General features: G+C 44.1%; 1 protein-coding gene across 1 annotated transcript in view; it reads left to right on the top strand.

Moving 5' to 3' along the window:
- The window catches only part of PTGES (prostaglandin E synthase), a 49,953-nt gene extending 37,755 nt beyond the window's left edge, over nucleotides 1-12,198 (top strand). Inside the window, exon 3 of the mRNA XM_033961503.1 lies at nucleotides 10,952-12,198. Coding sequence (XP_033817394.1) covers nucleotides 10,952-11,201 — 250 coding nt within the window. The 3' untranslated portion in view covers nucleotides 11,202-12,198. The remainder of the gene's footprint in view (nucleotides 1-10,951) is intronic.
- Nucleotides 12,199-16,110: the final 3,912 nt, after the last annotated feature.

The following is a 16,110-nucleotide window of genomic DNA, read 5'->3' as shown; positions in this document are numbered from 1 at the left end:
TTTAGCGCACGCAGAATTTTAGCGCGTGCTAAACCCGCACTACGTGGCTAGAACTAATGCCAGCTCAATGCTGGCGTTAGGGTCTAGTGCGAGTGGAAATTCAGTGAGTGCTAAAACTGCTATTGCAGCTTAGTAAAAGGAGCCCTAAGTCTTGAACAAAGCAGACTCACAGAATTAATTGAGAAATAAAATCTTGCTTAACTCTTAAAACCTATTATCTCTTCCTCTCCAAGTTAATTTCACAATATGCAGAGAACAAAATTTTTAATCGCATTCTATGGTGTGCAACAAGAGCCTGATTTCATGGTGATGGGACAAAAGCGCATGAGACTTTGGCGCGCTGACATTGCAGCGCAAGACCCAAAAGCACGCGAGACTTCAGCGCGCTGACATTGCAGCACAGACAATTCGACGCAAGACCCCCAGCGCGCTGCCTAAAAAGTTACTTTTAAAGAGCTCTGACGGGGGTGTGGAGGGGAACACTTTATTTCATACTCTTCGTGCTGCCGTTGGGGGGGTGTTGGGGGTGCATCCCCCAACATTATAGAGAACACTTAACTTTTTCCTATAAAATTGGCAAAAAGTTAAGTTTACTCTATAATGGAGGGTTCCAACACCTCAAGCCCCCCTCCAACGGCAGCGCGAAGAGTATGAAGTAAACGGGGGGGGTTCCCCACTCACACCCCGTGTTGGAGCTCTTTCAAAGTAACTTTTTAGGCGGCGCACTGGGGTCTTGCACCGATTTGTCTATGCTGCAATGTCAGCGCGCCGAAGTCCCGCGCATGAATGACTATGAACCGATTTCATGAATGGTTAGGCACTGGAGAGCACCTTAACATAGGCGTCACTAAATTGATAATTAAAATAATATACAATTTGCAGGTTAAATTTCCATAGTTACCATGGAAGAATTTCAGTTCACGTTTGTACCCTAATGTGACAGGCACCAGGATATACATTTTTTTGTAATCCATCGGTCATGATCAGTGGAGTTGGGTGAAGAGGTATGTTTTTAATTGCTTTCCTAAAGTTGTTTTGTTTTAGATGACAAGTAGAAATGTGTTTGGTTATTATGGTCAGTTACCATGCCATTTAAACTAACCCCCTCTTTTACAAAGCCGTGTTAGTGGCTGCCACTGTGGTAACTGCCCCAAAGCCCATAGGGATTCAAAGGGGTTCGGAGCTTTTGTCGCACGGCAACCGCTAGCTCGGCTTTGTAAAAGAGAGGGCAAGTTAGGCATCACCAGGCGTTCATGATTAAGATGCCTAGCAATGCCTACCTTAGATGCCATTTTATAGACTCAGGCCTCAAATGCTTTTTTTTTTTTTTGTCTTTTTTAATCTGCTTTTTTTGTGTGTATCATTTTTTATTCATTTTTGGCTAAACATACAACACTACAACAGCAAACAATAAGACAACAGCAGAACCAGAAAGGTCTTCCGTGTTAATCCTTCACGAAGACCTAAAAGATCCAAGCCCCTCACCAAAGACCCCCCAACCCCTGACCCCCCTTCTCTCCCCCCAGCACGGTTCATAGACAACCCCGCGAAAGACAAAGGCGCGCGCCGACAACTGAGCGCAAGATGGAGGCGCGCGCCAAAGAAAATTACAGTTTTTAGGGGCTCCGACAGGGGGTTTTGTTGGGGAGCCCCCCCAGTTTACTTAATAGAGATTGCGCCGGCTTTGTGGGGGGTTTGGGGGGTTGTAACCCTCCACATTTTACTGTAAACTTAACATTTTCCCTAAAAACAGGGAAAAAGTGAAGTTTTCAGTAAAATGTGGGGGGTTACAACCCCCCACAACGCGGCGCGATCTTTATTAAGTAAAGTGGGGGGGTTCCCCCCACGCCCCCCCCCCCCGTCAGAGCCGTAAAATCAGTAATTTTCTGCGGTGCGCGCCTCCGCGCTGTGCTCAATTGTCTGGGCCGCGCCTTTGTCCCGGCGCGCTTTTGACCTGACACCCCCCAGCACTCCAGTATCAAAAGTTCAAAAACGAACTTCTAGCTTTATGGGACAGTCCCTCCCAAACAGGAGCCCAGATTCTCCTGAATTTCCTCCAGGGACTGGGACCACCAAATCGAACATCCAAATATTCAAATTTTAACAAAGTAAACAGTTCATTTCTCCACATGGGCGCCTCAGCCTGACGCCACAACAAAAGAATACATTTCCGGCCCAGTAAGGAGGCTTTATGCAGTAATAAATTTCCCCCTCTAGACAAACCCAAAGTAGTAACCTGAGAAAAGAGCAGAACATCCGAACCTTTATTTTAAATTCTCATAGTTTTGCCTATATAAGGGTTCCTTTCACAAAGCCGGGGTAGTGATTCCTCTGCAACAAATGCACCAAAGCCCATTCAATTCCTATAGGCTTTGGTCCATTCGTCACAGGAGAATCACTATTGTGGCTTTATAAAAGGGATATAAACTCTTTACACAGATATCCTTCAAGATAAAGCTTTGGAAATAGTGAGAAACACTCTTATTTATTTAATTTTCTATACTGTTCTCCCAGGAGAGCTCAGATCGGTTTACTTGAATTTTATTCAGGTACTTGAATATTTTTCCCTGTCTGGTGGGCTCACAATCTATCTAATGTTCCAGGGGTAATAGGGGGATTAAGTGACTTGCCCAGAGTCACAAGGAGCAGCATGGGTTTGAATCCACAATCCGGGGGTTCAAGTTCAAGTTTATTATTTGATAAATCGCCTATATAAAACATTCTAAGCGATGAACAATTTAAAAACAACTTATGGGGAAACAGACAATTTTAAAACAATTTTAAAACAGCATTTTAGAAAACAAATATTATTAAGACACAAGTAAAAAGTCAGGATATTTATAAGGTTTCTTTATACATGTGGTTTAGTGACAAACATGTCCAGGTTTTGAAAAGCTACCCGTCAAAATCACATCAGAAAGGAGCATCTGCGCATGCGTGGACGCAATGCAGTGACATCACCTGCACGCATGCATGCACGTGCCATCATTACGTAGTGTCCGCGCATGTGTGGGTACCATCTGGGGGGCGGAACAGGGCGTGACAGGCAGAACTGGGAGAGCCTGGGGGCGTGGCTGTGGGTCTGAATTTTCTTTTAGGAAAATCTGGTAACCCTAAGCATGAAAGAACTATTGCCAGTGACCTACAGAGAAATGAAACATAGAAACATAGAAGATGACGGCAGAAAAGGGCTACAGCCCATCAAGTCTGCCCACTCTGCTTACCCACCCCATGTCTATGCCCTAATGACCCAATTTCCTTATCTTGACCCTCGTAGGGATCCCACATGGGTATCTCATTTATTCTTAAAGTCTGGCACGCTGTCTGCCTCGATCACCTGCACTGGAAGCTTGTTCCAATGATCAACCACTCTCTCTGTGAAGAAATACTTTCTGGTGTCTGCAGCAGCCACTCTCTCCTCCTCTCCCTATTGGCTAAGGCTCTTAACATTTGCATCTCCTCTTCCTATAGGCTAAGGCTGCATTGTGATGTCATAGAACTTTCTGATTATAGAAACATAGAAACATGATGGCAGATAAAGGCCAAATGACCCATCATAGAAACATAGAAACATAGAAGATGACGGCAGAAAAGGGCTACAGCCCACCAAGTCTGCCCACTCTGCTTACCCACCCCCTGTCTATGCCCTAATGACCCAATTTCCTTATCTTGACCCTCGTAGGGATCCCACATGGGTATCCCATTTATTCTTAAAGTCTGGCACGCTGTCTGCCTCGATCACCTGCACTGGAAGCTTGTTCCAATGATCAACCACTCTCTCTGTGAAGAAATACTTTCTGGTGTCGCCATGAAATTTTCCGCCCCTGAGTTTGAGCGGGTGCCCTCTTGTGGCCGAGGGTCCCTTGAGAAAGAAAATATCATCTTCCACTTCGACACGTCCCGTGAGGTACTTAAATGTAAGAAACAATGCTGCATGGGTTGGTGGGGTGGGAAGAGAAAGAAAAGGCTGCTGCACAAGCTGGGGAGGTGGAAAGGGAGGAAAAGAAAGAGATGGGGGTAGGGTGGGGCAGAGAAAACTCTGTGCCCACACGCTTTGGGCTCAGCCCCACCCAAAATTGGCTGTCTGGCTATGCCACTGTTACAAGCTAAAAGATTTGCACGTGTATCTTTATAGACTAGTGCTTAGAAAGATGAGTGTGCAAGTCCAGATTATTGCCAATAATTGATTGTTAGCAGTCAATTGGCTCAATTAAATTACATGTGTAAATTTATTCAATTTTCTATACTGGTCTTCCAGGGGAGCGCAAAATGATTTACATTAATTTATTCAGGTACTCAAGCATTTTCCCCTGTCTGTCCTGGTGGGCTCACAAAATTATCTAATGTACCTGGGGCAATGGGGGGGGGGGGTATTAAGTGACTTGCAGTGTGGGTTTGAACCCACAACCTCAGGGTGCTGAGGCTGTAGAATTAACCACTGTGCCACACTCTCCTCCATATTTTGTGCGCCATAAATAGGTTCTGGGGGGTTGATGCTGTTGTACCACTGCTGTTTATGTGTGCAGCTGCTTCTTCATACAGAATTACCTCACTGCTTTTGTTGGAAGCCTGATGAAATGTTTAGGGTTGGGACATCAAGTGTATTCTCTGAAGCCTAATTCAGTCATACCAGAGATGGTTAGGGAAGTGACACCATATCATGCCAGACCACATACTTCCCCCCTGTATATTGATACCACTGATGACTAGAGAGGTGATTCCATGCCATACACATTCCCCCAATATATTCTCAGATGTCCCATGAGACTCTGCTGTTGTTTAGGGCTGTAATCACCTGGAGACAGTCATTTTTTTTTTTAATGAGATTGACTGAGGCTGTCACAAATATAGGAGGCTCCCAGGACCCGTTAGACCACCAGATACTTGCTACCTTACAGGGCTTACTAGAGTGATTTATTTTTTTCTTAAAGGTGTTTGGCCCTTGAAAGCGGGCAAGAACTGCCTCCTGGGAGAGAAAGGTGACAGATGTCCCTGCCCTTTTTGGTTCAGACCACCACCAAAGAAAAAAATGAAAATTCTTTAAAAACTTTTGTTCATTCTGACCAAGGTTCTCAAATTCACACTGACCAAGGTTCTCAAATTCAAGGACACAAACTTCCAAGACATGGGAGACTTCGTTCACCAGGCACTACAAAGCCAAGCAGACACCGACAGCGTGGAAGAAATGTGGTCAACTTTGAAAGCCACCATACAGGAAGCAACAAACCGCTATGTTAAATCAGTGAGCAAACAGAGTAGGAACAACAAGCCACAGTGGTTCTCTATGGAGATCTCAGACCTCATCAAAGAGAAGAAAAAAGCATTCATCTCTTACAAACAATCAGGGACACAGGACTCTAGAGTAGAATATCTGGCCAAGTCAAGAGCCGTCAAAGCAGCAGTTAGGGAGGCCAAATTCCGCATGGAAGAGTCTCTAGCAAAGAACATCCAGAAAGGAGATAAATCTTTCTTCAGGTATATCAGTGACAGAAATAAGAACTCGGGCGGGATAGTACGTCTCAGAAAACCAGATGGAGACTATGTGGAGACGGACTCGGATAAAGCCCAACTGTCTTCACCTGCGAGGCGCCGGGAATCGGCCCTCAGCCACAAACAAGGGTTAAACCAGTTGACCCGTTTAGTAATTTCAAGTTTACACCCAGCAGCGTCTACTGCGAGCTGTCAAAAATCAAGGTCAACAAGGCAATGGGGCCTGACAACTTACATCCTAGGGTGCTCAGGGAGTCGAGTGATGTCTTGGCGGAACCGCTATCCGCACTCTTCAATCTCTCCCTTAGTACAGGTAACATCCCGATGGACTGGAAGACGGCTAACGTCATTCCACTCCACAAAAAAGGCTCCAGGATGGAGATGGCAAATTACAGACCAGTGAGCCGCACATCAATAGTGAGCAAACTAATGGAAACCCTAATCAAACGCCAATTGGACAGGATCATGGACGAGGAGAATCTACAGGATCCCCGCCAACATGGATTTACTAAAGGGAGATCCTACCAATCCAACCTGATCAGCTTCTTTGACTGGGTGACGAAGAAGCTGGATGCTGGTGAGTCCCTGGACATCGTCTACCTGGATTTCAGCAAAGCATTTGACAGCGTACCACACCGTAGGTTGCTGAGCAAGATGAGTTCTTTAGGATTGGGCGACACATTGACCAAATGGGTTGGGAACTGGCTTGGAGGTAGGCTTCAGAGGGTAGTGGTGAATGGCACCCCCTCCGAAATGTCAGAGGTGATAAGTGGAGTGCCACAGGGCTCCGTCCTGGGCCCGATCTTGTTCAACATCTATATAAGAGACTTGACAGAAGGGCTCCGAGGTAAAATAACATTATTCGCCGATGATGCCAAACTAAGCAATGTAGTGAGCAAAAGCACAATAGACAAAAATTCAATGGCAGACGATATGATGCATGACCTACTTCTACTGGAGCGCTGGTCTAGGTCCTGGCAACTCAGTTTCAATGCCAAGAAATGCAAAGTCATGCACCTGGGGAGCCGAAATCCATGCAAGGTTTACACCCTAAATGGCGAGATCCTGACAAGAACTGAAGCGGAAAGAGACTTAGGGGTGATTGTCAGGGAAGACATGAAATCTGCAAACCAATTGGAGCAAGCTTCATCCAAAGCAAGGCAAATCATAGGTTGCATATGCAGGAGTTTTGTCAGCCGCAAACCGGAAGTCATTATGCCACTGTATAGATCCATGGTGAGACCGCACCTGGAGTACTGTGTGCAATTCTGGAGGCTGCATTACCGCAAGGATGTGCTGAGACTGGAATCGGTCCAGAGAATGGCCACCAGGATGGTCTCGGGACTCAAGGAGCTCCCATACGAGGAGCGGTTAGGGAAGTTGCAGCTCTACTCACTCGAGGAACGTAGAGAGAGGGGAGATATGATCGAGACATTCAAGTATCTCACGAGCCGCATCGAGGTGGAGGAAGATATCTTCTTTTTCAAGGGTCCCGCGACAACAAGGGGGCATCCGTGGAAAATCAGGGGCGGGAAACTGCACGGTGACACTAGGAAGTTCTTCTTCACTGAAAGGGTAGTTGATCGCTGGAATAGTCTTCCACTCCAGGTTATTGAGGCCAGCAGCGTGCCAGATTTTAAGGCCAGATGGGATAGACATGTGGGATCTATCCGCAAAGATAAATAGGGAGGGTCATTAGAGTGGGCAGACTTGATGGGCCGTGGCCCTTATCTGCCGTCTATTTCTATGTTTCTATGACATGAGGAAGAAAGTGTCACCTTCTCTGAGCCAGTCAAGAACTGGATTAAATTAAATTTGTTTTAATTTGTTAACCTTTGTTTTCGTGCACAGAAAAGCAAATTAAAAAAAGCATTTGTAATATAAAGTTGGAGGGAAGAAGGTCAGAGGATACATGAGAAAATCCTTTACTGAGAAGGGTGGGAGATGGCTAGAATCACAAACCAAGTCAAAACTGTGATGGAATTAAATCATGTCTGGGTTGATACAGATGAGAGTAGTAAGACTGGTGTGTGTGTGTGTGTATGTGGGGAGGGGAGGACTTTAATCTTCCTGTAGCTAGAACAAGACATTGCGATTGAGACGAGAAAGGTCACTGGTAAGGTGTCTGGCTGCAGCAACCATAGGCCTTGGATATATTCCCTGATCTCTTGGTAGGAGGGAGGGACAATTCCACGGCATAGACAAACTGCAGGTTGGCCAGGATACACATACCAGCTAAGGACAAAGAAGGCTACAGCTTGAGCAGTGTTGGCAGTTGAGTCTGTATGTCTGGCAGATGAATCCACATCTGCCCAGCAGTATGGAAGTGAAGCACATTGGGTACACACAGCTGCACTGGAGGGGTGAGAGAAGCTGAGTCATTAACTCTAGCTGTCCTCCGTTTCTTATTTTGGGGTTAGATAACTAGGAGAGACTCAAGAAGAAGTGCTTTGTAGGACAGTAAAATGTGTATATGTATAATGGTTCCAAGAAAGAAACAGAAAAACAAATTGGTTCCAAAATCCCTGTTGGAGAACTTAAATAATAATAATAGCTCAAAGCAATTCCATTCCAAGCTGGGAGCAGTTAATCTGTCAGATGACTGGAGTACAACTTCTCCAGAACTGAGGTTAAGACCATTTTATTTTGCACTGTGCTGAGGGTATTGAGAGCTGCTCTGTATCATGGGCCAGTGGAGCATGGAAGTCTGTTACACTTTAGGGGTTTCCATCCTTGTGGATTGAGGTTCGGTTTGCTAATGGGTCAATTATTGTGTCTGCGTCATTTGTGTACAAATTTGGAGGGGTTTGGATATGGGTCTGAGTAACTTGAGCGTAGATTAGACAGGGGATATCCAAGGGGGGGGGGCAGTGGAGTTGGCTTTTTTGGGGGTACAGGTTGCACAGCGGGAGAGTGTTCATGGGAGTGGGGATCATCTGGATTGGGTTTTGCCCTTCTCATCTTTGGCAGGAGGAATTGGTGTGTTCTATCAGGAAGTGTAGGCGTGTTCTTCAGTTGTGTTCAGTTTTGGCTGATCCTGCAGTTGTGGCATGTGGGAGGGCAGGAACTATTGGTGAGTGTTTTGTACCATGGTGATATCAGGATATGTTGAGTTGCCTAGTAGGGTTGGTTCACATGGGCCATTGTCAGTGGTGTTCTTCTACGATATTGTGTACTGATACACCTTCTTGTCCAGTTTGTCTATCTTGACTAGATTGTAAGCTATTTTGAGCAGAGACTTTCTCTTCTATGTTTTGATGTACGGTGCTGTGTACCTTTAGTAGTGCTATAGAAATGATTATTAGTAGTAGCTTTCTTAAGTGACCAGGGGCTGAGGGCAGAAATTTGGGAGAGGGCTCCAATGCCTACTAGCATTATATCTTCTTCAGATTTAAACAGGCTTGGGAACTCCTGTAGCATAAGGACCCAGGGCAATTGCCTTGTTTGTACCTCCTCATTCTGACCCACAAGAGACTTGCTAGACCAGCACATGTAGTGTAGGAATGCGAAGATGAGTGAGGACAATGTCTGTGATCCTAACTTCATTGAGTGAACTTCAGAGCTTCTGCTATAGACCTGACATTATTGGCTGTGGCCTCTTCAGAGTTTTGTTGGCAGTGATTATGAGTCAACTTGAGTAAAATTGCAATATTGTTTTGTTAGATCTCTCTAATTTATTAATGCAAAGATTTCAGAAAGTGCAGAATGCAGTAGCCAAACTGATTTTTTTTTTGGGGGGGAAGCAACTGATCATGCTACTCCGCTCTTAAACAGTCTCCCGGAAGAGATGGTGGAGACGGAGACTGTGTCTGAATTCAAGAGGGCCTGGGATAGGCACGTGGGATCTCTTAGAGAGAGGAAGAGATAATGGTTACTGCAGATGGGCAGACTGGATGGGCCATTTGACCTTTATCTGTCATCATGTTTTTGTGACTTTTGATAAAGGCTACAATACATTTCAAATTATTACTGTTTGTCTTCAAAATCTTATATGGTCTAGCCCCCTCTTATCTTTGTGACATCATTTCCTTATATTCTGCTACAAGACTGTTAAGTTTAGCACAAGAAACTGGACTATTAATTCCTTCAAATTCAGTATGCTGAAAGTCTTCTACAGGGAATAAATCTATAGTGGGTTGTAGTCCTGAATTTTTATAACAAATTACCAAGTCGCCTAAACAAGATTGAGGGCTCCTTTTACAAAGGTGCGTTAGGGAATTAACGCGCGGAATAGCATGCGCTAAAATGCCGCGTGCGCTAGCCACTACCGCCTCCTTTGTAATCTTTCGTGCGCTATCGCGTGCAAATCTTGCGCATGCGCTAAAAACACTAGCACACCTTAGTAAAAGGAGCCCTAAATATTAAATATTTAGGCAGGTAGTCAAGACTTCCTTATCTGATCTTTCCCATTGTAATTTAGATTTTGACGTTTACATCTTAATTTGCTTGCTGTATATGACCTTGATGTTATAATTCTGGGAGGATGACCCAATTTCTGTTCTTGTCCCTTTTTGCAATCCACTTTGACTTGAGTTGTACTTGGATTAAGCAGAATAGAAGTGCTTAGGTTAGATTAGATTCATTTTATGGGGGAGCCCCTGAAAGGAACTTCATGTTCTCCAATGTTTACTGAGCTGTCATTCCTGCCACATCATATGGATTTCTAATTCCGAGCCCCATGAATTTGGAAAATGTGACTTTAGGTCCAGGATTAGAGGTACAACGTGAGGGTGGTGAACCCAAATGAATGGAATTTGGTGACTATCCTGGAGCCAGGGCTGTCATCCAGAAAGGCATGCCTATGAATGGGGGACAGAATGTTGTTACCCAGGCCCCAGAAATGGCTTTGACCATGGTGAGAAGATTTGTGATTCAGGCCTAGCTGAGTCTAGTTCAGTTTATTAAAGTTTAGTATACCACCCATATAGCCATATCAAGGTAGTTTACATAGCAAAACATCCAAAGTATCAAAAGAAAATGCATTAAATTCCATTGTTTAATTAGAAAGAAAAACAACCCAGAAAATCAAACTCAGTTTCAAGGCATTGTCTCTGTCAAATACCAGGAAGCCAATCCCCTTTCTCTAAATCTCAGGTTTTACATCTGAAATAGAGGCGTGCATTCCAGAATGAAGAGGCCACAAAGAGAGAAAGAAAGCATTATTACTTGGTAATTTCTAGTCTGGCCTGGGAAGTAGGTGGGTGGGGGAGGGGGGAGGGGATTACAAGGAGATTATTTTGGGAAGATCTTAAATTGTGTGAAGGAGTGTATAGTACAATCAAATCTGCAATAAATAACCAGTATTGCAAGGTGAAATGCCCAGTGTGTAATTATAAAAACCTTCAACTGAGCTGGTAGCATAACTCGCAATGAATGTTCTTCAAACAATGTGTTCAGATGGAGGGGAGGGAGCTGTATGAGTTTCAGGGTGTGAGTCTTACATCTTTCATTTCCATTACAGAGTTCATCGGAATGACATGGAGACTATTTACCCTTTCCTGTTCCTGGGGGCAGTCTACTCCTTGCTGGACCCGCATCCCACTGTGGCCCGTATCCACTTCTGTGTCTTCTTCTTAGGGCGCCTTGTGCACACTGTGGCCTACCTTCTGCCACTGAGAGCACCTGCGCGGTCCCTTGCATACAGCATTGCGCAGCTGGCTTGCTTCTCCATGGCCTTACAGATTGTTTTTGCTGTCATCTCTCACTGGTGATCAGAAAGCAGGAGCTGTACTCTGAGAGGGGCCTTTCCCTATGACCAGCCAGGTGATGTCCCATGTGTAGAGCTCCTCCCTCTGGGGCATAATGGTCAGAAAAGAGGAACTTAGCTTAGCAATTATAGTCAGAGCTACAGTTTTCAAGAAAAACCTTTTGGAAGGGGAATATTAGGAAATAAATGTTCCCGGTGTGTGGACCTCCGCTTCTTGCCCCTAAAGGACATCTAATCTCAGCACACTATATCTCCCATGTTAGTAAAGTGAACCAGACATCATTCTCCCCGTCCAGAAGGGAAATAATTTCCCAAGATTAAAGCATGGATGAAAGATTACTCTGAGAATTGTGGGGTTAAAAGCAAGCAAATCCTGATGCTAAAAGGAAAAGTCACTACGACACGAGAGCAGCAATGCCCAGACGGACCCTGCCAGAATCTCACCCAGCTCTTCTGCAGCTTGTGGGAAGTTGTAAGAAGCAAAAAAAGACTGAGAAATGATATCCCTGGCGCTCATTCTCTATAAACATAACCGATACAGGCTCAGGGCTGGGAGCCAGTTTGCCCAACACTTTCAGCGCTCCTCAGCCTCATCACAGAAGTTTGCTTAGTTCTCAGCTCTGGATTGCTTTATCTTTATCTAACACCTTCTGCATTTCATTTTGCTAAGGGAAATTAAGGCATCGGCACCAACTGTAGTCTGCAGACTAGGAGCCGACTGTCATCTTTTTGCTTTTTTTTTTGTACTGATCTGTTGTTTGTTATATTTTCTCACTTTTTAAAAAAATAAAAGATGCACACTTTATATTAGACAAAAACACTCGAGTCCTTTCTTCAGCTGTGCGATGCCAATTCAAAATGAGGCACGGTGTATCAGCACCTGGGACACTAGGGACAGTGAGGGTAAGAAAGAGAGAGGCAACCAGGGATGAAAACTAGGAAGGAGGCAGAATTGGGATTCTCCCTCTCTCTAGCCACATCCTCCTAAAATTCAATCTCCCTCCCTTCCTCCAGAACCTTCCCACTTCCTACACCTACAGCAAATTATATATACCATGCATGCATTCATGTCAATATATATACACATATAAATATTTCAAAATATATAAATGTAAATAATACACACACATCTCACTTGTTCATAAATAGCACTCATATCTCAGGTTTCCTAAAAGGCTGAAAGATTGTTTCTTTGAGCAATGTTTTAAATTGATTTTGGGATTGGGGAAGAAGGTGAGTTTAGGTTTGCTGCTATGGCTATGAGAGGCAGTCAGTCAATCAATCAATATACCTTCCAGCGTTTCACTTTTGCTGTGTTTTCCTGCCAGCTCCTCAGAATTAAAAAAGTGTGTTCCCAGTTCCAAGCCCAGGGGAATTCCCACTGATCACTTTACCCTCACCAAAGTGGACTCCACTTACTCTCATGCTCTCTACATCCTGCCATTCAACCGGTTTTCACTCGGTATATGAGGTATGACAATTAAATTCATGAGCTCATCCTAGAAAAAGTGCTCCATACTTCATTGCTGAATATCACTATGGACACCTTCGAAGTACTCCCCTTGGGAAGCTATGAACTGACGCTAGTACCTAGTCCTCCCTTCAAAACAATTTTGGAACTCTTTTTCTGGGATGGCTATCAGAGCTGTTGTCGTATTACCCTTGATGTCCTTGAATGTCATCAAAATGTCTTTCAATATTTCCTTTATCTTCGGTTAAAGAAAAAAAAAAGTCATTGGGGGGCCATGAGGGACCATTTTTGCACACACCTTTCTCATGCCAAGATTTTCAGTTAAGATTTTCCTAGCTGTTTCTCTATCAATGTTTACTTGGCCTGCTTTACTTCTCCCAGTCAGCCAATGTTTTTAACGCACAGTTCAATGAATTTCTGCAATGTTTTCATCCGTTCTGCTCGCTACTGGCTGACCTGACCTCTCTTCATCAGTGTCGCTTTTTCTCCCCTCAGAAAAACGTTTAATCCATTTGAACACTGCCATTTTCTTCACGGCATTATCCCCATAAACTTGGATTAACATTATACTGTTTAATATTAAACTTTAACCCCCCCCCCCTCACACACATATACACACATGGAATTTTGGAGCCTGCCCACCCTCCCTTGTGGGGCAAAAGCGATGGGCCGATGATTCTTTGCATATGTTTGGTTGTCAGAATCTATCATTTTGCTTTGGCTGCAGTGGTGTTTTGCTGCCTCCCCCCCCAAACAAAAACCAAACAAACAAACCTGTCACTCTAAACAGCCACCCGATCTGCCTAAAGGTTAAATGGTCCTTCAGGTTTAGAATCTGTATTGTAAGAGGTTAATACCCTGCCACACAACCCCATTTACTTACTACAAATACCTTCCTTCAAAGACATCAAATCCAAAAGCACCAGGTCAAGAATGTTCTCGGTAATGGCGCAGATGTGGTGGAATGCTCTACCGAAGGAATTAAAGTTAGAAAAGAACACCGGAAAATTCAAGAAAGGAATAAAGACCATCCTTTTCTCAAACTACTTCAACTGAAACTATCAAGTTGACAGAGAAAGGAAACTAGAACTTTCTGGGATGCATGTAAATAGATTATAATTGGTTGAAATGGCCAACCTCCTTAAGAGGTATGTAAAAAAAAAAGGTGTATAGTGTATTTAGCTGCAATAGTAAACCTAGTGTTACATGTGTACATATATAGGACAACTGATTTGGTATAAACATGTGCATATAAGTAGAATGATGAATTATGCCGGTATTAATAACTATAACACCACCACAGCGCTCTGTGTATTTCAGTATAGAGCCCATGTATTGTAACACCTCACAGAAGTTCTATGTGACTCTGTATGAAGCCCATGTATTGTAACACCTCACAACTCCTTAGGGTAACATCTCTACAGAAGCTAATGTATCATAACACCTTTACAGAACATAAGAATTGCCGCTGCTGGGACAGACCGGTGGTCCATCGCGCCCAGCAGTCCGCTCACGCGGCGGCCCCCAGGTCAAAAACCTGTGCCCTAACTGAGACCAGCCCTACCTGCATTCATTCTGGTTCAGCAGGAACTTGTCCAACCTTGTCTTGAATCCCTGGAGGGTGTTTTCCCTTATAACAGACTCCAGAAGACGCCTTTGCAGAAGCTCATGCAGACCACTCTGAATTGACTCCTCAGTCATTAATAGCGGAATAGAAGCTCTCAATAATCATAACCATAGTCATTTCCAAAGCAAAAGGATTAAACCCCTTGCTTAAAAAAAAAAAAAAAAAACCCAGCCCAGAAATATTACCAACTTGCCACCAGCAGAGGGAAATATTTCCCAAGGAATGGATTAAGCTCCTCTGTTATCAGCTGCAGAAGGTTACTGGACTCTAGGGGCAGACAGGCAGTAGAAAACCCACAGCATAGCCACAGGGTCTTGAGGTGCAGCCAATGCAGGAACCCCTCTGTTCTGGACTGCAGTAGTAGGCTCATTACTTCCGCAAGACTCTGCCACATTGGGTATTTGGCTTTGAATATAGTCACCCTAGAAAAATTCCTCTACCGTCAGTAAAACGCTTGGATCAAATCCTAAATCCCACCCCCGTGATTCATATGTTGGGGAAAAAATCTCAAAAAATTAACCACTTCCATTTCCCTAACATAGTCTCTGATGAAGTCTTTTCTGACTTTCAAAAGCTGTAAAGAAATTGGACTCCAGGAAAGGGAGTGAAGCAAGATAGGGGTCCCCAGCCCTCCTCAGCACCACATGTTCCCTCTACCCCACTGTCTTGCACTTTCTTTTTTTTCTCTCTCTCTCTCTCTCTCTCTCTCTGCAGAATTATTGTGTTCTCTCTTCCATTCAGAAGACCCTCAGACCTCCTCTGACTCCCCTCCCCCAGCCTTCTAAAGTGGGTTTGCAAGAGGGAGGTGGCATCCAGGACTCTAGCACATACTTAGAGCCTATGTCACATGTAGTAATTTTACTGGGTTTGCATGACCTCAAGAGTTGGTTCAGGTTCTGTGGGATAGTGGTTTGTAAGCAGATGAAAAAGAACTTAGACATTTTCCTGTTATGATATAATCAAGGTGCCTTGTTCTGAACTTAGATTAACTCTGACAATATGCAGCTCTTGAGATGTTTCCAGGGGAAATAAAAGACCTGTCTGTTGTTCCACATGAATGCTAATAATATCATAGAGGTTTGACACTGATAGAACTTGCCACAAACCACTATCTTGTATGCATGTAACCACCACAAGCTATTCTGATACACAGGAATTTGGGACCCTACATTCATGTTTCTGCTCTCAGTGTCTGAGTCTTTCCTGTCTCAGTACATGCTGCTGTGGTCCTGACTGTCACAGAACTGACATCCCATGGGAGAAGATTCAAGGGGTAACATCATGGTATATTCTTCTATCTCCAGTCCAAAATCCTAACCTAGTTTTTCTCCCTTCCTTAGAAATAACTCCCTTTTTAAGATTTCTCTTATCTTAATTTCCATATACGGTTCTTCACCATCTCCCGTTAATTCCCCCCTCTCACCCTCCCTTTTCATATGCAATTTAAATACATCCTTAGTTCTCTTTGCTGTATGTCACGTTGAGCCTATGCAGGTATTGCATGACGCACAAATGCCAGATTAGATTAGATATATTTTTTTCATGGAATGGGTAATGGATTAAGGCTGCCAACTGGATTCAGATTTTCAGGACAGGGTTGAGCCATTCCTGGGTTTACCCCAGTGCAAGCTGGGAGCTTTTCTTTTCTTAGGGAAGGCAATTGGGAAATCCAGCTGGCAACTTTATGAAGGATGCATGGAGTCCCCTCTCAGAGGAGGTGGTAAAGGAGACGAAAACAAAAACAGAATGAAAGAAAGCCTGGGATAAGTGCAGAGGATCTCTAGCAGTACAAAAGTGAAAAGAAAAACCATAAAT

The sequence above is a fragment of the Geotrypetes seraphini genome, chromosome 10 (genome assembly GCF_902459505.1).
Source record: "Geotrypetes seraphini chromosome 10, aGeoSer1.1, whole genome shotgun sequence".
NCBI lineage: Eukaryota > Metazoa > Chordata > Amphibia > Gymnophiona > Dermophiidae > Geotrypetes > Geotrypetes seraphini.
The sequence above is the reverse complement of the archived record's forward strand: the minus strand, read 5'-3'. Positions and strand labels throughout refer to the sequence as shown.